The sequence below is a fragment of the Mustelus asterias genome, chromosome 13 (genome assembly GCF_964213995.1).
Source record: "Mustelus asterias chromosome 13, sMusAst1.hap1.1, whole genome shotgun sequence".
Classification (NCBI taxonomy): domain Eukaryota; kingdom Metazoa; phylum Chordata; class Chondrichthyes; order Carcharhiniformes; family Triakidae; genus Mustelus; species Mustelus asterias.
In genome coordinates, this window is record NC_135813.1 from 47,891,853 (window position 1) to 47,915,829 (window position 23,977).

At 50.6% G+C, this 23,977-nt stretch overlaps 1 protein-coding gene across 1 annotated transcript in view; it reads right to left on the reverse strand.

Annotated features, from left to right (window-relative positions):
- Positions 1-23,586, reverse strand: part of LOC144502255 (sodium-dependent phosphate transport protein 2C-like) — a 162,691-nt gene extending 139,105 nt beyond the window's left edge. Inside the window, exon 1 of the mRNA XM_078226082.1 lies at positions 23,457-23,586. Within this exon, the coding sequence (XP_078082208.1) occupies positions 23,457-23,586 (130 nt within the window). The remainder of the gene's footprint in view (positions 1-23,456) is intronic.
- Between the last annotated feature and the right edge of the window lie 391 nt (positions 23,587-23,977).

Here is a 23,977-nt window from a genome sequence, read left to right on the forward strand (position 1 = left end):
ATATAGTACTGACCACTTAAAGCGATACTCACCATTGCTGGAGGGACCTATGAAAATACCAGGAGACTTTCTGAGACACTCTGACAAAACCTCAGTGACACTGAAACAACATTCATTCCAGAAATTCTCCGAGAACTTCATCTAAAAAGAGTAAGTGATTTGATTTGATTTATTATTGTCATGTGTATTGATATACAGAGAAAAGTATTCTTTCTTGCGTGCTATGCAGACAAAGCATACCGTTCCAGAGAAGGAAAGGGGAGAGTGCAGAATATAGTGTTACAGTCATATCTAGGGTGTTGAGAAAGATCAACTTAATGCGAGGTAGGTCCATTCAAAAGTCTGATGGCAGCAGGGAAGAAGCTGTTCTTGAGTCAGTTGGTACGTGACCTCAGACTTCTATATCTTTTTCCCGATGGAAGAAGGTGGAAGAGAGAATGTCCAGAGTGCGTGGTGTCCTTAATTATGCTGGCTGCTTTGCCGAGGCAGCGGGAAGTGCAGACAGAGTCAATGGACGGGAGGCTGGTTTGCGTGATGGATTGGGCTACATTCACGACCTTTTGTAATTCCTTGTGGTCTTGGGCAGAGCAGGAGCCATACCAAGCTGTGATACAACCAGAAAGAATGCTTTCTCTGGTGCATCTATAAAAGCTGTGAGAGTCATAGCGGACATGCTGAATTTCCTTAGCCTCTTGAGCCTGGTGGGCTTTCTTAACTATAGTGTTGGCATGGAGGGAGCAGGACAGGTTGTTGGTGATCTGCACACCTAGAAACATGAAGCTCTCGACCATTTCTACTTTGTCCCCATTGATGTAGACAGGCATATGTCCTCCACTACGCTTCCTGAAGTCGATGACTATCTCCTTGCTGTACTTCTTGACTTGATTGGAAAGCTTGGTCATGTGTAGCTTTCTGTTGTACGCCAAGATCTCTCACTTCATCCACCCCTCTCATTTATTGTGTATTCCCTATAACTGTTTGACCCCCCCGCCAAATGGATTACTTCACACTTCCCTGTGTTAAAATTCATCTGCCTCTCTGTCGCACACTCCACCAACCCATCAATATGCTTTTGGAGATGATAGCTATCCTTGACACTATCCACTACCCGGCCAATCTTTGTGTCATCTGCAAAATTCCCAATCGTGCCCTCTACATTCAAGTCCAAATCATTAATATATAATACACACAGCAAGGGTCCCAACACTGATCCCTATGGAGCATCACCTGAAACAGCTTTCCATTCGCAAGGACATCCATCAGCCATTACCCTTTGCTTCCTGTTACCAAGTCAACTTTTTATTCAGTTTGCCACGTTACCCTGTATTCCATAGGCCAAACGTTTTGGCCAATTTGCCAAGTGGGACCTTGTCAAACACCTTGCTAAAATCCATGTACACAACATCTACTGCACTACCCTCATCGATCCTCCTTGTCACTTCCTCAAAGAATTCAATCAAGTTTGTGATGCAAGGCCTTCCTTTAGCAAATCCATGCTGACTAGGCCATGTCTTTCTATGTGACAGTTAATCCTATCTCTCAAGATTGATTCTACTAATTCTACACAAACGATGTAAGACCAACTGACCTATAATTGTTTGGCATTTCCTTGTTAAACAATGGAACTGCATTTGCATTTCTCCAGTCCTCCGGTACCACCCCTATATCTAGTGAGGATTTAGATAAAATCAAATGGAAATGGCCCTGTCATCAGGAAGCAGTTTAACGAGATGACTGAGATCAGAGGAGGCACACAGATGCTGATGTTCGAGAGTCAGGGATGTAGGAGAGACAGACGGCCCGATATACGGTGAACAGAATCAAAGAGAGCCAGAAGTATAGTTGTCAACTCCCGCAGAAGCAGGGAAACCAGTTGAATATATCACAGGAAGGCCAGGATAATATCTAACAGCAAGCCAGCTAATATCAGAGCTCCTTTTAAAGTCTTTCAGCTAAGTTGATGTAGAAACCTTCGTAAAGGCAGTTTACCTATCTTCACTGAATCAGGCAAAGATGTTTCCCATTCTGGATCATCCTCCTGGCATTGTGTGCTAACTATAATCCGGATTTAACTTATAGATTTGTTTAATGTGGATGTTGTTTGGGGAACGGGAAAGTCTTACTGAGTTCAGGTATCGGGGATATAGTTTGGAACAAGGGATAATTTTGAGATAAAGCTGTGTGTATTACTGTGCTGTTTATATGTCTTATAAAGTTATAGTACTGTTTGTGTGTATCATTTAATAAATAGCCTTTAGTAATTGGTACACTGTGACTGGGCTAATTATTCTCATGGGCAGTTTCACGTGACTCCACACACCATTTAAAAAACAATAACGAACACCACCGTGAACTGATGTGTCACATTAAGAAGCTCTTGCAGCTAAAATAAATGATGACCCTTTAGAGGACAATACTGGTGAGGTATTAATGAGGAACACAGAGATGGCAGAGGCGCTAAACCAATATTTTGCCTCTGTCTTCATGGTAGAGAATAGTGAAGATTTTCCAAAAACTGTCGTTAATGCAGAGGAACTTGGTGCAATAACCACCACGAGGGAGAAGGTATTGAATAAACTAATGCGATTAAAGGCAGATAAGTCTCCAGGACCTGATGACCTGCACTCTAGCTATATTAAAGGAAGTGGCAGCAGAGATAGTGGATGCATTGGTTGTGATATTTCAAAATTCCTGGGATTCTAGTACGGTCCCAGTGGATTGGAAACACGTTAATGTGACGCCCCTATTCAAAAAGGAGAGAAGCAAAAAGTAGGAAACTATAGGCTGGTTAGCTTGACCTCTGCGGTGGGGAAGTTGCTGGAATCAGTTATTCAGGAGGAGATGAATGAGTGTTTGGAAAAGCAAAGCTCAATTCACCATTGTCAGCACGGTTTTATGAAGGGAAAGTCATGCTTGACAAATATGCTTGAGTTCTTTGAGGACATAACCAGCAAGGTGGATAGTGGGGAACTTGTCGATGTGGTATATCTAGACTTCCAGAAGGCATTTGACATGGTGCCGCATAAAAGACTGATCCAGAAAGTGAGATCGCAGGGGATTGGGGGGTAGAATACTGGATTGGTTTGAGGATTGGCTAACTGACAGAAAGCAGAAGGTCAGGATAAATGGGTCCTTCTCTGGCTGGCGAAATGTAACTAGCGAGGTGCCGCAGGGGTCAGTCCTCAGACCTCAACTGTTTACAAACTATATAAATGATCTGCAAGCAGGGACAGAGTGTAACACAGCAAAATTTGCAGATGAAACTAAAATAGATGAGAAAGCAGGCAGTGAAGAGGATATAAGTGAAGAGAGTATTTTGAGAGACAGGATCTACAGGCATTTAGAGACGCAAGGACTGATTAGGAACAGTCAGCAGGGCTTTGTGAGTGGAAAATCATATCTCACAAATTTGATTGAGTTTTTTGAAGGGGTAACCAAGAAGGTAGATGAGGGCAGTGCAGTTGATGTTCTCTACATGGACTTTAGCAAGGCCTTTGACAAGGTACCGAATGCTAGGTTGTTGCATAATGTTAAATTTCACGGGATCCAGGGTGAGGTTGCTAAATGGATACAAAATTGGCTTCTTGACAGAAGATAGAGGGTGGTTGTCGAGGGTTGTTTTTCAAGCTGGAGGCCTGTGACCAGTGGTGTGCCTCAGGGATCGGTGCTGGGTCTGCTGTTATTTGTCATTTATATTAATGATTTGGATGAGAATATAGGAGGCATGGTTAGTAAGTTTGCAGATGACACCAAGATTGGTGGCATAGTGGACAGTGAAGAAGGTTATCTCGGATTGCAATGGGATCTTGGTCAATTGGGCCAGTGGGCAGATGGAGTTTAATTTAGTTAAATGCGAGGTGATGCATTTTGGTAGATTGAACCAGGGCAAGACTTATTCAGTTAATGGTAGGACGTTGGGGAGAGTTACAGAACAAAGAGATCTAGAGGTACAGGTTCATAGCTTCTTGAAAGTGGAATCACAGGTGGACAGAGTGGTGAAGAAGGCATTCGCAATGCTTGGTTTCATCGGTCAGAACATTGAATACAGGAGTTGGGATGTCTTGTTGAAGTTGTACAAGACATTGGTAAGGCCACATTTGGCACACTGTGTACAGTTCTGGTCACCCTATTATAGAAAGGATATTATTAAACTAGAAAGAGTGCAGAAGAGATTTACTGGGATTCCACCGGGACTTGATGGTTTGAGTTATAAGGAGGCTGGATAGACTGGGACTTTTTTTCTCTAGGAGGCTTAGGGGTGATCTTATAGAGGTCTATAAAATAATGAGGGGCATAAATCAGCTAGATAGTCAATATCTTTTCCCAAAGGCTTTTTCCGCTGAGGCTAGGGGAGAAAAAAACCAGAGGGCATGGGTTAAGGGTGAAAGGAGAAAAGTTTAAAGGGAATATTAGGGGGGGCTTCTTCACGCAGAGTGGTGGGAGTGTGGAATGAGCTGCCGGATAAAGTGGTAAATTAACATTTAAGAAAAACTTGGACGGGTTCATGGATGAGAGTGGTGTGGAGGGATATGGTCCAAGTGCAGGTCAGTGGGACTAGGCAAAAATGGTTCGGCACAGACAAGAAGGGCCAAAAGGCCTGTTTCTGAGCTGTAATTTTCTATGGTTCTATGGTTCTAAAGGTAAGAATCATAGAAACCCCACAGTAGAGAAAAAGGCCATTCGGCCTATCGAGTCTGCACCGACCACAATCCCACCCAGGCCCCATCCCCATATCCCTACATATTTTACCCACGAATCCCTCTAACCTACGCATCTCAGGACACTAAGGGGCAATTTTAGCATGGCCAATCAACCTAACCTGCACATCTTTGGACTGTGGGAGGAAACCGGAGCACCCGGAGGAAACCCACGCAGACACGAGGAAAATGTGCAAACGCCACACAGACAGTGACCCAAGCCGGGAATCGAACCCAGGTCCCTGGAGCTGTGAAGTAACAGTGCTAACCACTGTGCTACCGTGCCGCCCCAAGGGAGTCTAAAACTAGTAAGGGAGTCTAAAACTAGAGGGCATAGGTTTAAGGTGAGAGGGGAGAGATACAAAAGTGTCCAGAGGGGCAATATTTTCACACAGAAGATGTTGAGTGTCTGGAACAAGCTGCCAGAGGTAGTAGTAGAGGCGGGTACAATTTTGTCTTTTAAAAAGCGTTTAGACAGTTACATGGGTAAGATGGGTATAGATGGGTATGGGCCAAATGCGGGCAATTGGGACTAGCTTAGGGGTTTAAAAAAAAGGGCGGCCTGGACAAGTTGGGCCAAAGGGCCTGTTTCCATGCTGTAAACCTCTATGACGCTATAAAGATTTTACAGATGGATAGAGATAAGCTAGGAGTATGGGCCAAAATTTGGCAGATAGAGTTTAATGTGGGTAAGTTTGAGGTTATACATTTTGGCAGAAAAAATAGAAAGGCAAATTATTACCTAAATGGAAAGTAGAGTCAAAATGGGTCTGGGCAGAGGGACCTGGGTGTCTACGTTCCTGATTCACAAAGTCGGTCTGCAGGTACAGCATGTAATAAAAAATATGGGATGTTGGCATTTATTGCAAATAGCCTGTAGTATAAAAGTAGAGAAGTGTTGTTGCAATTGTATAGGGTGTTGGTGAGATCACATCTGGAGTAGTGTGTCCAGTTTGGGTCTCTTTATTTGAGGAAGGATGTGGCGCCATTGGAGGCAGTTCAGAGAAGGTTCACCAGATTGATTCCAGGGATGAAAGGGTTGATGTATGAGTTCATGAGATATAGGAGCAGAATTAGGCCATTCGGTCCATCGGGTCCGCTCTGCCATCCGATCATGGCTGATATGCTTCTCATCCCCATTTTCCTGCCTTCTCCCCATAATCCTTCAACCAATTAAAAATCTGTCTAACTCCTCCTTAAATTTACTCCCTGTCCCAGCATCCACCGCACTTTGGGGCAGTGAATTCCACAGATTCACAACCCTTTGAGAGAAATAGTTTCTCCTCAACTCGGTTTCAAATTTGCCACCCCTTGTCCTAAGACTATGAACTCTCGTCCTTGAATGCCCCACAAGAGGAAGCATCTGCTCCACGTCTACTTTATCCATATCTTTTATCATCTTGTATATCTCAATTTGATCTCCCCTCAATCTTCTAAATTCCAGAGAATAGACCTAAACTAAACTGTTCAATCTCTCTTCATTTGACAAACCCCTCAGCTCTGGAATCAATCTAGTGACAAGGATAAGGAATGTAGACAGGGTAAGAGGGAGGTTAGACGAGTGATGGAGAAGGGAAGTGCTCAGGCTGAAGGTCTGAGATGTGTCTATTTTAATGCCAGGAGTGTAGTGAATAAAGTGGATGAGCTTAGAGCGTGGATTGCTGCTTCGAATTGTGATGTGGTGGCCATTACGGAGACTTGGATGTCTCAGGGACAGGACTGGGTGCTTCAGGTGCCGGGTTTTAGATGTTTCAGGAAGGACAGGGAGGGAGGCAAGAGAGGGGGGGGAGTGGCATTGTTGATCAGGGATAGTGTCACGGCTGTAGAGAAGGTGGACGCCGTGGAGGGATTGACTACGGAGTCTCTGTGGGTGGAGGTTAGGAACAGGAAGGGGTCGGTAACTTTGCTGGGTGTTTTCTATAGGCCGCCCAATAGTAACAGAGATGTTGAGGAGCAGATGGGGAAACAGATTCTGGAGAGATGTAGGAATAACAGAGTTGTCGTGATGGGAGATTTTAATTTCCCAAACATAGATTGGAATATCCCTAGGGCTAGGGGTTTGGATGGAGAGGAGTTTGTTAGGTGTGTCCAGGAGAGTTTCCTGACACAGTATGTGGATAAGCCTACTAGAGGAGAGGCTGTACTTGATCTGGTGCTGGCTAATGAACCTGGACAGGTGGAGGATCTCTCGGTGGGTGAGCATCTTGGGGATAGCGATCATAATTCTATCTCCTTCACGATAGCATTGGAAAGAGATAGGATCAGGCAGGCTAGGAAAGTGTTTCTCTGGAGTAAAGGGAAATGCAGTGTCATCAGGGAGGAAATTAGACGGGTAAATTGGAAGGAGGCATTCTTGGGGAAAAGTACCGAAGGAAAGTGGAGGATTTTCAAGGAATGTTTGTCTGGAGCTCTGCATGACAACGTTCCGATGAGACAGGGGGGTGTTGGTAGGGTACGGGAACCGTGGTGCACGAAGGTTGTGATGAACCTGGTGAATAAGAAAAGAGAGGCGTACAGAAGGTTCAGAGAGCTAGGAGGTGTTAAGGATTTAGAGGAGTATACGGGATGTAGGAAGGAGCTTAAGAAGGAAATTAGGAGAGCGAGAAGGGGTCATGAGAAGACCTTGGCGGGTGAGATTAAGGAGAATCCCAAGGCTTTCTACAAATATGTCAAGAGTAAAAGGATGAGATGTGAAGGCATAGGACCCTTAAAAGGTGAAGGGGGAAAAGTTTGTGCGGAACCGTTAGAAATGGCGGAGGTGCTTAATGAATACTTTACCTCGGTATTCACGGTGGAAAGGGATCTGGGTGGTTGTACTGCTGGTTTGCGGTGGACAGAAAGGATCGAGCATGTGGACATAAAGAAAGAGGATGTGTTGGAACTATTGAATGGCGTCAAGGTTGGTAAGTCGCCGGGACCGGATGGGATGTACCCCAGGTTACTGTGGGAGGCGAGGGAGGAGATTGCGGAGCCTTTGGCGATGATCTTTGCATCGTCGATGGAGACGGGAGAGGTTCCGGAGGATTGGAGGATTGCAGATGTGGTCCCTATATTCAAGAAAGGGAACAGGGACAGCCCGGGAAATTACCGACCGGTGAGTCTAACCTCAGTGGTTGGTAAGTTGATGGAGAGGATCCTGAGAGACAGGATTTATGATCATCTAGAGAAGTTTAGTATGATCAAAAGTAGTCAGCACGGCTTTGTCAAGGGCAGGTCGTGCCTTACAAGCCTGGTTGAGTTCTTTGAAAATGTGACCAAACACATTGACGAAGGAAGAGCGGTGGATGTGGTCTATATGGACTTCAGCAAGGCGTTCGATAAGGTCCCCCATGCAAGACTTCTTGAGAAAGTGAGAGGGCATGGGATCCAAGGGGCTGTTGCCTTGTGGATCCAGAACTGGCTTGCCTGCAGAAGGCAGAGAGTGGCTGTGGAGGGGTCTTTCTCTGCATGGAGGTCAGTGACCAGTGGAGTGCCCCAGGGATCTGTTCTGGGACCCTTGCTGTTTGTCATTTTCATAAATGACCTGGATGAGGAAGTGGAGGGATGGGTTGGTAAGTTTGCTGACGACACCAAGGTAGGTGGTGTTGTGGATAGTTTGGAGGGATGTCAGAAGTTGCAGCGAGACATAGATAGAATGCAAGACTGGGCGGAGAAGTGGCAGATGGACTTCAACCCGGATAAGTGTGTAGTGATCCATTTTGGCAGATCCAATGGGATGAAGCAGCAGTATAATATGAAGGGTACCATTCTTAGCAGTGTAGAGGATCAGAAGGACCTTGGGGTCCGGGTCCATAGGACTCTTAAATCGGCCTCGCAGGTGGAGGATGCGGTCAAGAAGGCGTACGGCGTACTAGCCTTCATTAATCGAGGGATTGAGTTTAGGAGTCGGGAGATAATGCTGCAGCTTTATAGGACCCTGGTTAGACCCCACTTGGAGTACTGCGCGCAGTTCTGGTCACCTCATTACAGGAAAGATGTTGAAGCCATTGAAAGGGTGCAGAGGAGATTTACAAGGATGTTGCCTGGATTGGGGGGCATGCCTTATGAGGATAGGTTGAGGGAGCTTGGTCTCTTCTCCCTGGAGAGACGAAGGATGAGAGGTGACCTGATAGAGGTTTACAAGATGTTGAGAGGTCTGGATAGGGTAGACTCTCAGAGGCTATTTCCAAGGGCTGAAATGGTTGCTACGAGAGGACACAGGTTTAAGGTGCTGGGGGGTAGGTACAGAGGAGATGTCAGGGGTAAGTTTTTCACTCAGAGGGTGGTGGGTGAGTGGAATCGGCTGACGTCGGTGGTGGTGGAGGCAAACTCGTTGGGGTCTTTTAAGAGACTTCTGGATGAGTACATGGGATTTAATGGGATTGAGGGCTATAGATAGGCCTAGAGGTAGGGATATGATCAGCGCAACTTGTGGGCCGAAGGGCCTGTTTGTGCTGTGGCTTTCTATGTTCTATGTTCCTCTGAATTGCTTCCAATGCCGCTACATCTTTCCTGAAATAAGGGGACCAAAACTGTGCACAATATTCCAGGTGCAGCTTCACCAATGCCTTGTATAGCTGCAACAATACTTCCTTATCTTTATATTCTATTCCTGAGGAGAGAGTAAAGAGTTTGGGCTGATACTCGCTGGAGTTTAGAAGGATGAGAGCGGATTAGATCGAGGTATGTACAATTTAAAAATGGATTGATAAAGTAAATGTAGACCAAATGTTTCCTTTTATGGGGCAATCTCGAACAAGAGGTCACGGGTATAGGTTGGGAGGCGGTAGATTTAAAACTGAGATGAGGAGGAACTACTTCTCGCAGAGGGTGGTGAATTTGTGGAATGCGTTGCCCCGTAGCGCAGTGGGGTCTGAATCGTTGAATGGTTTCAAGAGGGAGATAAATATATTTCTAATAAAAAAGAGAAAGAGGGATTTGGGGAACAGGTGGGGAGGTGGATTTGAGACCAGGGAGAGATCAGCCATGATCTGATTGAATGACGGAGCAGGCTTGAAGGGCTGTATTTGCTGATTTCTGCTCCTAACTCCTGTGTTTCTATATCATTAACATGGTTCGTGACAATGAGAGAGGGAATAGGAATGAGAGAGTGAGCAGGATTGAGAGAGGGTTGTATAATGCAGAAAAAGCCCTTCGGCCCATCGAGTCTGCACTGACAGTATCTACCACTAATCTCGTGCTGATCCCATTTTCTAGCACTTATCCCATATCCTTGAATGCTCTGATGTTTCAAGAGCTCATCCAAATACTTTTTAAAGGTTGTAAGGTTTCTGGCTATGACTACTTTCCCAGGCAGTGCATTCCAGATTCCCACCACCCTCTGAGTGAAGAACAAATTTCTCAAATCCCCTCTGAACCTCCTGCCCCTCAGCCTAAAACTATGCCCGCTCATGATTGATCCCTCAACCAAGGGGAACAGCAGCTTCCTACTCACCCTGTCCATATCCCTCATAATGTTATACACCACAATCATGTCCCCCCTCAGCCTTCTCTGCCCTAACGAAAACAATTGCAGAGTCCGGCTATGTTTAAACACAGAAAATGCTGGAAAATCGTAGCAGGTCCTTGCTGAGATTTTCCAGCATTTTCTGTTTGGTTTCAGATTTCACATCTGCAGTAAGCTACCCGGCTAGCTTTAAACTTGGCTTCCACATTTCAGGTTTTTATCTATGCTCACGAAAGAAATCTCAATATTTCTGTAACAATCCTAGAGGTCATGGGTCATCTGATCACAGGAATGAGAGAGGAGAGAGTGAGAGGGAATGAGAGAGGGAATGAGAGACGGCCTCATTTCATTCAAGGTATTTGTTTCTTGGTCAGAAGCCATGAGTAAAATCCAATGTTACCGACTCTCTGGCAAATTTAATTAAATTGTTGCCTGTGTTGTGGGAAGTTTTAATTATCAGCTCAGATAGGTTCAGGAAAACTGATGTCTAGGGACCGAGTTAATTAAAAGCTCCTTTATTTTTGTTCTAATTAGTTTCTCTTCACCATATGGCCTTGTCCTGTGGTCAAATTAACTTAATTAAGCTCATTAAAGTGATCAGTTTAATTATTCAGGGCAATCTGATTGGTAACTGCAGTCTCTGCTAGTTCACAGGATGCTTTCCTATCCGTATTAAAGTGGGAATGACCCTTTGGCACTGATCTCCAAACTTAAGCAAGGTCAGAGTCAATATTCTGCTGTTCAGGGAGATGGATTGAACCACAGCCTGCATGGAGCTTGTCCAACACCCAGTAATTAGGACTGAGTTTGTGGGAGATCCTGCAGTCAGTGCTAGGTGATGGGACCAGGGTGCTTTCGAGTGGAGCTGAGTGTTGTGTTCGGGTTTCTCCAGGGACTGGGCAAAAATCTCTGATGCCGGCGTTGGGCTGGGGTCAGCACAGTAAGAAGTCTCTCAACACCAGGTTGAAGTCCAACAGGTTTATTTGGCAGCACAAGCTTTTGGAGCGCTGCCCCTTCATCAGGTGAGTGAGGAGTTGTGTTCACAAACAGGGCATACATTGATACAGACTCAATTTACAAGATAATGGTTGGAATGCGAGTCTTTACAGGTAATCAAATCTTTACAGATACAGACAATGTGAGTGGAGAGAGGGTTAAGCACAGGTTAAAGAGATGTGTATTGTCTCCAGCCAGGACAGTTAGTGAGATTTTGCAAGCCCAGGCAAGTCGTGGGGGTTACAGATAGTGTGACATGAACCCAAGATCCCGGTTGAGGCCGTCCTCATGTGTGCGGAACTTGGCTATCAGTTTCTGCTCAGCGACTCTGCGCTGTTGTGTGTTGTGAAGGCCGCCTTGGAGAACACTTACCCGAAGATCAGAGGCCGAATGCCCATGACCGCTGAAATGTTCCCCAACAGGAAGAGAACACTCCTGCTGGTGATTGTCGAGCAGTGTTCATTCATCCATTGTCGTAGCGTCTGCATGGTCTCCCCCAATGTACCATGCCTCGGGACATCCTTTCCTGCAGCATATTGGGTAGACAATGTTGGCTGAGTTGCAAGAGTATGTACAGTGTACCTGGTGGATGGTGTTATCACGTGAGATGATGGCATCTGTGTCGATGATCTGGCACGTCTAGCAGAGGTTGCCTGGGCTTGCAAAATCTCACTAACTGTCCTGGCTGGAGACAATACACATCTCTTTAACCTGTGCTTAACCCTCTCTCCACTCACATTGTCTGTACCTTTAAGACTTGATTACCTGCATTCCAACCATTATCTTGTAAATTAAGTTTGTGTCTATACATGCCCTGTTTGTGAACACGGCTCCCACTCACCTGATGAAGGGGCAGCGCTCTGAAAGCTAGTGCTAACAAATAAACCTGTTGGACTTTAACCTAGTGTTGTGAGACTTATTATTGTGCAAAAATCTCTGGCCAGGGCTCCACCTGAATGAATCCTGGGTGATGTGGGGTTGGTGAACAGGAGCAGGATCTTCATCTGGACTGATTTGCACTTGAACTATTTGGTTCCATGTCCTGTGATTGCTATTGTCATGTTTGACAATGTCAATGCTGATAAGTTACAGATGTTTAGAGGAGAGAATTATGTTTGCACTATTCTGGCTATGAAGAAACTGCTTTCTGATCCTACACTGTTTGAATTTTCTTTTAAGGGATTGCAGCACTAGAAAGGAAATGCATCATGCAAACTAGTTTTAGTTGTCTTTTTGCTTTCAGCAGACAACCTGTACAACGCTGTAGCTCTGATATCTTCAAGCTTTATATCCAGGCTTATCTATTCACGTGCTTAGTCTTAATAAATGAATTGATTACGAGTGATTGGTGCCTTTACAATATGATAAAAAGACAACACACTATAATGGCCAAGCCTTACTTTGAACACTCTGTCCTCTGGCAGGGAATCAGAAGTTGGGCAGAGTTCCTCTCTGTTTATCCAATCAAACCAATCCCACCACAAATCTTAGCCTCAACAGCCTTGATGGGCCGAATGGGGGCCGCCTGCTGCACTGTAGGATTTCTATGAAGAGGATTCAGTTCCCACATTCCTACACATCGGGCCCGGATGAAACTGTCAGGGTTTTTTCAAAATCAAAAAGAGACATCAAGATTGGGATTGAGGGATAGCGGGAGAGGGTGGGATTGAGGGAGGGTGGGATTGAGGGAGGGTGGGATTGAGGGATAGCGGGAGAGGGTGGGATAGAGGGATAGCGGGAGAGGGTGGGATAGAGGGATAGCGGGAGAGGGTGGGATAGAGGGATAGCGGGAGAGGGTGGGATAGAGGGATAGCGGGAGAGGGTGGGATAGAGGGATAGCGGGAGAGGGGGGGATAGAGGGAGAGGGGGGGATAGAGGGAGAGGGGGGGATAGAGGGGGAGGGAGAGGGAGGGAGAGGGGGGGATTGAGGGATAGCGGGAGAGAGTGGGATTGAGGGATAGCGGGAGAGGGTGGGATTGAGAGATACGGGGAGAGGGTGGGATTGGGGGAGAGGGTGGGATTGAGGGATTGCGGGAGAGGGTGGGATTGAGAGATACGGGGAGAGGGTGGGATTGAGGGATAGGGGGAGAGGGGGGGAGAGGGGGGGAGAGGGGGGGAGGGGGGGAGAGGGGGGGATAGGGGGGAGAGGGGAGAGGGGGGGAGAGGGGGGGATTGAGGGATAGGGGGAAGAGGGTGGGATTGAGGGATACGGGGAGAGGGTGGGATTGGGGGATACGGGGAGAGGGTGGGAGGGTGTGGCTGTTTTCTATTTTGAGGGAGGTTGCTGCCAGTCACTGAATGGTTCCATTGACATTGTGAATGTCTGAAAGGGCTTTGGTGATGTGTGGGAGCTGGGTTATTCCAATCACAATGTCTTATTTCTTCCCTAACACACTCCACTCTCTGAGACTCACTCTGATCTTGCCACTGTAACTCTCTCTGCTCCTCTGCATCTGCTGAGTCACACCGTGCTGACCTTCCCTGAGAAACCTTGATACCTCCTTTCCCCTGACTGACAGGAGCGTCCCACTGACAACGTGGGACTTTGTTTCTGCAAACTAACCTGTCTCAGACTGTCAGACGGAGTGCAGCTCCAGCCCCGGGTCCAGTCCTGTGATTATTCGGTGGATTCACTGGTTCTCAGGAGCTCAGTGGGAATTCAATCCTCCCCCAGACTCTGCTGATTGGCTCAGAGAGCTCTGAGTGGCTGCTGGAAGAAACCAGCCAACTGCAAAATCTTGAGAGCACAGACACAGAGCCGGAATCTCACAGATACAGAGACACAGAGACACAGAGCCGGAATCTCACAGAGACTGGGATACAGAGACACAGAGACACAGAGCCGGAATCTCACAGAGACTGGGATACAGAGACACAGAGCCGGAATCTCACAGAGACTGAGATACAGAGACACAGAGCCGGAATCTCACAGAGACTGAGATCCAGAGACACAGAGCCGGAATCTCACAGAGACTGAGATACAGAAACACAGAGCCGGAATCTCACAGAGACTGAGATACAGAGACACAGAGCCGGAATCTCACAGAGACTGAGATACAGAGACACAGAGCCGGAATCTCACAGAGACTGGGATACAGAGACACAGAACCGGAATCTCACAGAGACTGAGATACAGAGACACAGAGCCGGAATCTCACAGAGACTGAGATCCAGAGACACAGAGCCGGAATCTCACAGAGACTGAGATACAGAGACACAGAGCCGGAATCTCACAGAGACTGAGATACAGAGACACAGAGCCGGAATCTCACAGAGACTGGGATACAGAGACACAGAGCCGGAATCTCACAGAGACTGAGATACAGAGACACAGAGCCGGAATCTCACAGAGACTGGGATACAGAGACACAGAGCCGGAATCTCACAGAGACTGAGATACAGAGACACAGAGCCGGAATCTCACAGAGACTGAGATACAGAGACACAGAGCCGGAATCTCACAGAGACTGAGATACAGAGACACAGAGCCGGAATCTCACAGAGACTGGGATACAGAGACACAGAGACACAGAGCCGGAATCTCACAGAGACAGAGACACAGAGACACAGAGCCGGAATCTCACAGAGACTGGGATACAGAGACACAGAGCCGGAATCTCACAGAGACAGAGACACAGAGCCGGAATCTCACAGAGACTGGGATACAGAGACACAGAGCCGGAATCTCACAGAGACAGAGACACAGAGCCGGAATCTCACAGAGACTGGGATACAGAGACACAGAGCCGGAATCTCACAGAGACTGAGATACAGAGACACAGAGCCGGAATCTCACAGAGACTGGGATACAGAGACACAGAGCCGGAATCTCACAGAGACTGGGATACAGAGACACAGAGCCGGAATCTCACAGAGACTGGGATACAGAGACACAGAGCCGGAATCTCACAGAGACTGAGATACAGAGACACAGAGCCGGAATCTCACAGAGACTGGGATACAGAGACACAGAGCCGGAATCTCACAGAGACTGAGATACAGAGACACAGAGACACAGAGCCGGAATCTCACAGAGACTGGGATACAGAGACACAGAGCCGGGATCTCACAGAGATTGGGATACAGAGACACAGAGCCGGGATCTCACAGAGACAGAGACACAGAGCCGGAATCTCACAGAGACTGGGATACAGAGACACAGAGCCGGAATCTCACAGAGACTGAGATACAGAGACACAGAGACACAGAGACACAGAGCCGGAATCTCACAGAGACTGGGATACAGAGACACAGAGCCGGAATCTCACAGAGACTGGGATACAGAGACACAGAGACACAGAGCCGGGATCTCACAGAGACAGAGATACAGAGACACAGAGACACAGAGCCGGAATCTCACAGAGACTGAGATACAGAGACACAGAGACACAGAGCCGGGATCTCACAGAGACACAGAGCCGGAGCCTCACAGAGACAGAGATACAGAGACACAGAGCCGGAGTCTCACAGAGACAGAGATACAGAGACACAGAGCCGGAGTCTCACAGAGACTGGGATACAGAGACACAGAGACACAGAGCCGGGATCTCACAGAGACAGAGATACAGAGACACAGAGCCGGAATCTCACAGAGACTGAGATACAGAGACACAGAGACACAGAGGCGGGATCTCACAGAGACACAGAGCCGGAGATACAGAGACACAGAGCCGGAGATACAGAGACACAGAGCCGGAATCTCACAGAGACTGAGATACAGAGACACAGAGACACAGAGCCGGAATCTCACAGAGACTGAGATACAGAGACACAGAGACACAGAGCCGGAATCTCACAGAGACTGGGATACAGAGACACAGAGACACAGAGCCGGAGTCTCACAGAGACTGAGATACAGAGATACAGAGACACAGAGCCGGAGATACAGAGACACAGATACCCAGAGTTGGAGTCTCACAGAGACTGAGATACAGAGATACAGAGACACAGAGCCGGAGACACAGAGACACAGAGCCGGAGATACAGAGACACAGAGCCGGAATCTCACAGAGACTGAGATACAGAGATACAGAGACACAGAGCCGGAGTCTCACAGATACCCAGAGTTGGAGTCTCACAGAGACTGAGATACAGAGATACAGAGACACAGAGCTGGAATCTCACAGAGACTGAGATACAGAGACACAGAGACACAGAGCCGGAATCTCACAGAGACTGAGATACAGAGATACAGAGACACAGAGCCGGAATCTCACAGAGACTGAGATACAGAGACACAGAGCCGGAGTCTCACAGATACCCAGAGTTGGAGTCTCACAGAGACTGAGATACAGAGATACAGAGCCGGAGATACAGAGACACAGAGCCGGAGTCTCACAGAGCCGGAGATACAGAGACACAGAGCCGGAGATACAGAGACACAGAGCCGGAGATACAGAGACACAGAGCCGGAGATACAGAGACACAGAGCCGGAGATACAGAGACACAGAGCTGGAGTCTCACAGGTACCCAGAGACACAGACACCGAGACGGAGACAGAGAAACAGAGCCAGAGTCTCAGATACCCAGAGACACGGAGCCGGAGTCTCACACAGCCTGAGACACAGAGACAAAAACACCGATACCCAGAGACACAGACACTGAGCCTGAGAGATACAGAGACCGAGACACAGATTCTCACAGAGCCTGAGACAGCCTCTGAACTCACACTGCAACTTCCAGCAGCAAGTCAGGCAAAGCAGCTAAACCAGCAATTGCAGCAAGTAAGAGGGGAAAGAAGGAGTGTGACAGAGGCAGGGAGGTGAGAGACAGCAGAGGGGAAAAGGAGGGGAGAGGGGATGAGAGAGGAAAGGAGGAGAGTGAGAGAGGAGAGAATGGGGAGAGAGAGAGAAAGAAGGTGGAGGGGAAGAGGGAATGGAGGAGGGGAGCAAGAGAGAGGATGAGAGAGGAATATGATGGGGACGTGATAGGATGGAGGGATTGGAGAGGGATGGAGGAAGGGATTGGAGGGGGAAGGAGGATAGAGGACGGGGCGAGGGAGTGTGCGTGTGTGAGAGGGGGAGTGTGAGGGGGGACTTTGTGAGGGGGAGTGTGTGAGAGGGGGAGTGTGTGAGAGGGGGAGTGTGTGAGGGGGAGTGTGCGAGAGGGGGAGTGTGCGAGAGGGGGAGTGTGCGAGAGGGGGAGTGTGCGAGAGGGGGAGTGTGCGAGAGGGGGAGTGTGCGAGAGGGGGAGTATGCAAGAGGGGGAGTGTGCGAGAGGGGGAGTGTGTGAGGGGGAGTGTGCGTGCGTATGTGAGGGGGAGTGTGCGTGCGTGTGTGAGGGGGAGTGTGCGTGCGTGTGTGAGGGGGAGTGTGCGTGCGTGTGTGAGGGGGAGTGTGCGTGCATGAGGGGGAGTGTGCGTGCGTGCGTGAGGGCGCATGTGCGCGTGAGGGAGCGTGCGTGTGCGTGCGGGAGAGAGCGCGGTGCGTGCGTGCGGGAGAGAGCGCGGCGCGGGGGGGCGCGTGAGGGAGCGTGTGTGCGTGAGGGAGAGAGCTCGTGCGTGCGGGAGAGAGCGCGGCGCGAGGGGGCGCGCGCGTGAGGGAGCGTGTGTGTGCGTGAGGGAGCATGTGTGTGCATGAGGGAGAGAGCTTGTGCGTGCGCATGCGGGAGAGAGTGCGGCGTGTGCGTGCGGGAGAGAGCGTGGTGCGAAGGGGTGTGCGTGCGCGTGAGGGAGCGTGAGTGTGCATGAGGGAGAGAGCTCGTGCGTGCGCGTGCGGGAGAGGGCGCGTGCGTGTGGGACAGAGCGCGGTGCGAAGGGGTGCACGTGCGCGCGTGTGTGCGCATGAGGGAGCATGTGCGCATGTGTGCGGGAGAGAGCGCGGCGCGAGGGGGCGCGTGTGCGTGAGGGAGAGAGCTCGTGCGCGTGCGTGCGGGAGAGAGCGCGGCGCGTGCGTGCGGGAGAGTGTGGCGCGAGGGAGCGTGTGTGTACGTGAGGGAGAGAGCTCGTGCGCGTGCGTGCAGGAGAGAGCGTGGTTCGTGCGTGCGGGAAAGAGCGCAGCGGGAGCGTGCGGGGGAGACCGCGTGCGTGCATGCATGCGGGGCAGAGTGCGTGCGTGAGGGGGAGAGCGCGTGCGTGGAGAGGAACGCTTGCGTGCGCGGAGAGTTTGTGTGTGAGGTAGTGTGTGTGTTGTATGTGTGAGGGAGTGTGTGTGTGTGAGGTAGTGTGTGTTGTATATGTGAGGGAGTGTGTGTGTTATGTGTGTGAGGGAGCGTGTGTGTGTGAGGTAGTGTGTGTTGTATGTGTGAGGTAGTGTGTGTTGTATGTGTGAGGTAGTGTGTGTTGTATGTGTGAGGGAGTGTGTGTGTTGTGTGTGTGAGGGAGCGTGTGTGTGTGAGGGAGAGTGTGTGTGTGCGTGCGTGTGTGTGTGAGGGAGCCTGCGTGTGTGTGCAAGGGAGAGTGTGAGTGTGTCAGGGGGAGAGTGTGTGTGAGGGAAAGTGTGTGAGTGTGTGCGTGTGAGGGAGAGTGTGAGTGTGTGTGTGTGAGGGAGTGTGTGTGTGTGTGTGAGGGAGAGTGTGTGAGGGAGAGTGTGTGTGTGTGTGAGGGAGAGTGTGTGAGGGAGAGTGTGTGAGGGAGTGTGTGTGTGTGTGTGAGGGAGAGTGTGTGAGGGAGAGTGTGTGAGGGAGAGTGTGTGTGTGTGAGGGAGTGTGTGTGTGTGAGGGAGTGTGTGTGTGTGAGAGAGTGTGTGTGTGTGTGGGAGTGTGTGTGTGTGTGAGGGAGTGTGTGTGTGTGTGTGTGAGGGAGAGTGTGTGAGGGAGAGTGTGTGTGTGTGTGAGGGAGTGTGTGTGTGTGTGTGTGAGGGAGAGTGTGTGAGGGAGAGTGTGTGTGTGTGTGAGGGAGTGTGTGTGTGTGAGGGAGTGTGTGTGTGTGAGAGAGAGTGTGTGTGTGTGTGTGTGGGAGTGTGTGTGTGTGTGGGAGTGTGTGTGTGTGAGGGTGTGTGTGTGTGTGTGAGGGAGTGTGTGTGTGTGAGGGAGTGTGTGTGTGTGAGCCAGTGTGCGTGTGTGAGGGAGTGTGTGTGTGTGAGGGTGTGTGTGTGTGTGTGAGGGAGTGTGTGTGTGTGTGAGGGAGTGTGTGTGTGTGAGGGTGTGTGTGAGGGTGTGTGTGAGGGTGTGTGTGTGTCAGGGAGTGTGTGTGTGTGAGGGAGTGTGTGTGTGTGTGTGAGGGAGTGTGTGTGTGTGAGGGAGTGTGTGTGTGTGTGAGGGAGTGTGTGTGTGTGAGGGTGTGTGTGTGTGTGAGGGAGTGTGTGTGTGTGTGAGGGAGTGTGTGTGTGTGAGGGAGTGTGTGTGTGTGTGAGGGTGTGTGTGTGTGTGTGAGGGAGTGTGTGTGTGTGTGAGGGAGTGTGTGTGTGTGAGCCAGTGTGCGTGTGTGAGGGAGTGTGTGTGTGTGAGGGTGTGTGTGAGGGTGTGTGTGAGGGTGTGTGTGTGTCAGGGAGTGTGTGTGTGTGAGGGAGTGTGTGTGTGTGTGTGTGAGGGAGTGTGTGTGTGTGAGGGAGTGTGTGTGTGTGTGAGGGAGTGTGTGTGTGTGAGGGTGTGTGTGTGTGTGAGGGAGTGTGTGTGTGTGTGAGGGAGTGTGTGTGTGTGAGCCAGTGTGCGTGTGTGAGGGAGTGTGTGTATGTGAGGGTGTGTGTGTGTGTGAGGGTGTGTGTGTGTGTGTGAGGGAATGTGTGTGTGTGTGAGGGAGTGTGTGTGTGTGAGGGAGTGTGTGTGTGTGTGAGGGAGTGTGTGTGTGTGAGGGTGTGTGTGTGAGGGTGTGTGTGTGAGGGAGTGTGTGTGTGTGAGCCAGTGTGCGTGTGTGAGGGAGTGTGAGGGGGAGTGTGCGTGCGTGTGTTAGGGGGAGAGTGCGTGCGTGTGTGTGAGGGGGAGTGTGTGTGAGGGGGAGAGTGCGTGTGTGTGAGGGGGAGAGTGCGTGCGTGTGTGTGAGGGGGAGAGTGCGTGCGTGTGTGTGTGAGGGGGAGTGTGTGTGAGGGGGAGAGTGCGTGCGTGTGTGTGTGAGGGGGAGTGTGCGTGTGTGTTTGCGTGCGTGTGTGAGGGAGAGAGATGTGCGTGCGTGTGTGAGGGGGAGAGTGTGTGTGTAAGGAGGAGAGTGTACACGCGTGTGTGAGGGAGAGGGGGTGCGCACGCGAGGGGGTGTGTGCACGCGAGGGGGTGTGTGCGCGCGAGGGGGTGTGTGTGCGCGAGGGGGTGTGTGCGCGTGAGGGGGTGTGTGCGCGCGAGGGGGTGTGTGCGCGTGAGGGGGCGTGTGCACGCGCAAGGGGGTCTGTGCGCACGCGAGGGGGTGTGCGCACGCGAGGGGGCATGTGCGGGCGCGAGGGGGCGTGTGCGCACGCGAGGGGGCGTGTGCGCGTGCGAGGGGGTGTGTGCGCGTGCGAGGGGGCGTGTGCGCGCGGAGGGCGCGTGTGCGCGCGTGAAGGAGCATGTGCGCGTGAGGGAGCGTGTGTGTGCGTGAGGGAGAGAGCGCGGCGCGTGCGTGCGGGAGAGAGCGCGGCGCGTGCGTGTGAGAGAGCGCGCGTGAGGGGGCGCGTGTGTGCACGAGGGAGCGTGTGTGCGTGACGGAGAGAGCTCATGCGCGTGCGTGCTGGAGAGAGCGCGGCGCGAAGGGGCGCGTGAGGGGCACGTGTATGCGTGTGAAGGAGCGTGTGTGCGTGAGGGAGTGTGTGTGTGCGTGCGGGAGAGAGCACGGCGCGTGCGTGCGGGAGAGAGCGCCGCGCGAGGGGGCGCGTGTGTGCGCGTGTGTGCGCGTGAGGGAGCACGTGTGTGTATATGAGGGAGTGTGTGTGTGTGTGTGAGGGAGTGTGTGTGTGTATGAGGGAGTGTGTGTGTGTATGAGGGAGTGTGTGTGTGAAGGAGCATGCGTGTGTGCGAGGGAGTGTGCGTGTGCGAGGGAGTGTGCGTGTGTGCGAGGGAGTGTGCGTGTGTGCGAGGGAGTGTGCGTGTGTGCGAGGGAGTGTGCGTGTGTGCGAGGGAGTGCGTGTGTGCGAGGGAGAGTGTGAATGTGTGAGGGGGAGAGTGTTTGTGTGAGGGAGAGTGTGTGTGTGTGAGGGAGTGTGTGTTTGTGTGTGTGAGGGAGTGTGTGTTTGTGTGTGTGAGGGAGTGTGTGTTTGTGTGTGTGAGGGAGTGTGTGTGTGAGGGAGTGTGTGTGTGTGAGGGTGTGTGTGTGTGTGAGGGTGTGTGTGTGTGTGTGTGTGAGGGAGTGTGTGTGTGTGTGTGAGGGAGTGTGTGTGTGTGTGTGTGAGGGTGTGTGTGTGTGTGAGGGAGTGTGTGTGTGTGTGAGGGAGTGTGTGTGAGGGAGTGTGTGTGTGTGTGAGGGAGTGTGTGTGTGTGTGTGTGAGGGAGTGTGTGTGTGTATGAGGGAGTGTGTGTGTGTGTGAGGGAGTGTGTGTTTGTGTGTGTGAGGGAGTGTGTGTTTGTGTGAGGGAGTGTGTGTGTGAGGGAGTGTGTGTGTGTGAGGGTGTGTGTGTGTGTGAGGGTGTGTGTGTGTGTGTGTGTGAGGGAGTGTGTGTGTGAGGGAGTGTGTGTGAGGGAGTGTGTGTGTGTGTGTGTGTGTGGGTGTGTGTGTGTGTGTGTGTGTGTGTGAGGGAGTGTGTGTGTGTGTGAGGGAGTGTGTGTGAGGGAGTGTGTGTGTGTGTGAGGGAGTGTGTGTGTGTGTGTGTGAGGGAGTGTGTGTGTGTGTGTATGAGAGAGTGTGTGTGTGAGGGAGTGTGTGTGTGTATGAGGGAGTGTGTGTGTGAGGGAGTGTGCGTGTGTATGAGGGAGTGTGTGTGTGAGGGAGTGTGTGTGTGTGTATATGTGTGTTTTACGTCTATTAAAGATGAGTTCAGTTTGGTTGTACTGACTTTTTCTCCTCCAATCAATATGACGATTCTATTGACTTTGAATTATTGGGGGCAATCTTCCCAAAAATTCCAAATGCTGAACGGTCATATGTCACTTAGTTGAAAAACTGAGCCCTGATGTGATTCTCAGCAGTGCGGGGAGGAGGCGGAGCCTATTCATGCCAGGAAGCCGGCTGTTATGCACTAGTGGCGCCATTGCACAGGCGCCCTGATCTCCCAGTGCATTGTGTACATAGAGATCTCCTGTCACTGTCCCCCCACCCCCACACCCCCCTGGACATTACTCTCTCCAAATCCCCCCCCCGGACGTCAACCCCCCCTCCACCCCGGATGATCGCCAACCCTCCTTTCCACCGCCCCCCTGATCACTGCCCCAGCCATTTGCTCCTGTCCACTCCCAATTACTGCACTGGTCAATCGCCGCCCTGGAAATCACCCCTCCTCCTCCCCGATCACCATCCTGGCCAATTGGCCCCACCCCAATGCAAAATTCCCCTTTCCCTCCCCCTCCTATGGAGCCCCCCCCCCCCCCCCCCCCTGCCTCCCCCCCATCATGGCACTGCCCCCTCAGGCCTCACTCCCTTGGCACTGCCAGGATGCCAGGCTGGCTCTGCCCAAGAGCCACTGCCCGCCCCTGCTCCTGACCAACCAGGGAGCTTCAATGGCTTCCATTCCCCCCGGCAAGGCCATCACGTCAGGCCTCCACTGGTGAGGACCTCCACCGCTAAGGGTTTGAGGTAATTAAGCCCGAGCGATAGTGTCCGGGACTCACTAATAATATTTAAATTAGGTTTTAAATATTGATTTCACTGGCAGACCAGAGCCGGTGACGTCACCCGCGGCAAAAACCTGGGCTTGAACCCAGTTTTTTGCCTCTGCCCCGATCGACTGGTGTGAGGAGCTGATAAGATCAACCCCATTCTCCCTCAGTCTATCCAAATCCTCACTCTGTCTCTCTCTCTCCCACTCTCTCCTCATCTGTCTATCTGAATCCTCACTCTGTATCTCTCTCTCTCTATCCGAATCCTCACTCTGTATCTCTCTTTCCCACTCTCAGTCTATCCAAATCCTTACTCTGTATCTCTCTCTCTCTCCCACTCTCAGTCTATCCAAATCCTTACTCTGTATCTCTCTCTCTCCCTCTCTCTGTCTATCCGAATCCTCACTCTGTTTCTCTCTCTCTCTCAGTCTCTCTCTCTCTCCCAGTCTCTCTCTCTCACTCAGTCTATCCAAATCCTCACTCTGTATCTCTCTCTCTCTCTCCCACTGTCTCTCTCTATCCAAATCCTCACACTCTTTCTCTCTCTCTCTCTCTCAGCCTATCTGAATCCTCACTCTGCGTCGAGGGCCATGGTGAAGAGCCGGAGTTTTGGATCAGTGGGATCTCCCTCGGATGGGAGTAGCTCAGTCCACAGGATTTGTGCAGGATGTGGCCTGAAGATTCTGGAGCGTTTCCTGCTCTACTCAATGGAGCGCTATTGGCACACGCCGTGTCTCAAATGTTCCTGTTGCCAGGTGCAGCTGGCAGAGGTTGGCACCTCCTGCTACACCAGAAGTGGAATGATCCTTTGCAGAAATGACTACATCAGGTACAGCGCCAGTCTGTCCCGTCTCCATGTTGGTCAGCGCCCTGCAGAGGGTCGAGTATAGCAGCCTCTCTCCCCCATTCCTCCACCTTCATCAGTCACTCCCACTGTCCCTCTGAGTCAGGAGGTTCTGGGTTCAACTCCCACGTCAGAGCCCATAACCCAGGCTGACACTCGCAGTGCCGTACTGAGGGAGTGCTGCATGGTCTTTTCCCATGCGATGTTAAATTGAGGCCTGTATAATCTCTCGGAGTGATGTAAAAGATAGACTATTTTGAACGAGAGTGGGGCAGTTCCTATGCCCTGACTGATATTTATACCTCAATCAGCAGATAAACATCACGAGGGCAGATGATCTGGTCATTTATCTCATTATTTGTGGGATCTTACTGTGCACAAATTGGGGGCGGCACGGTGGCTAG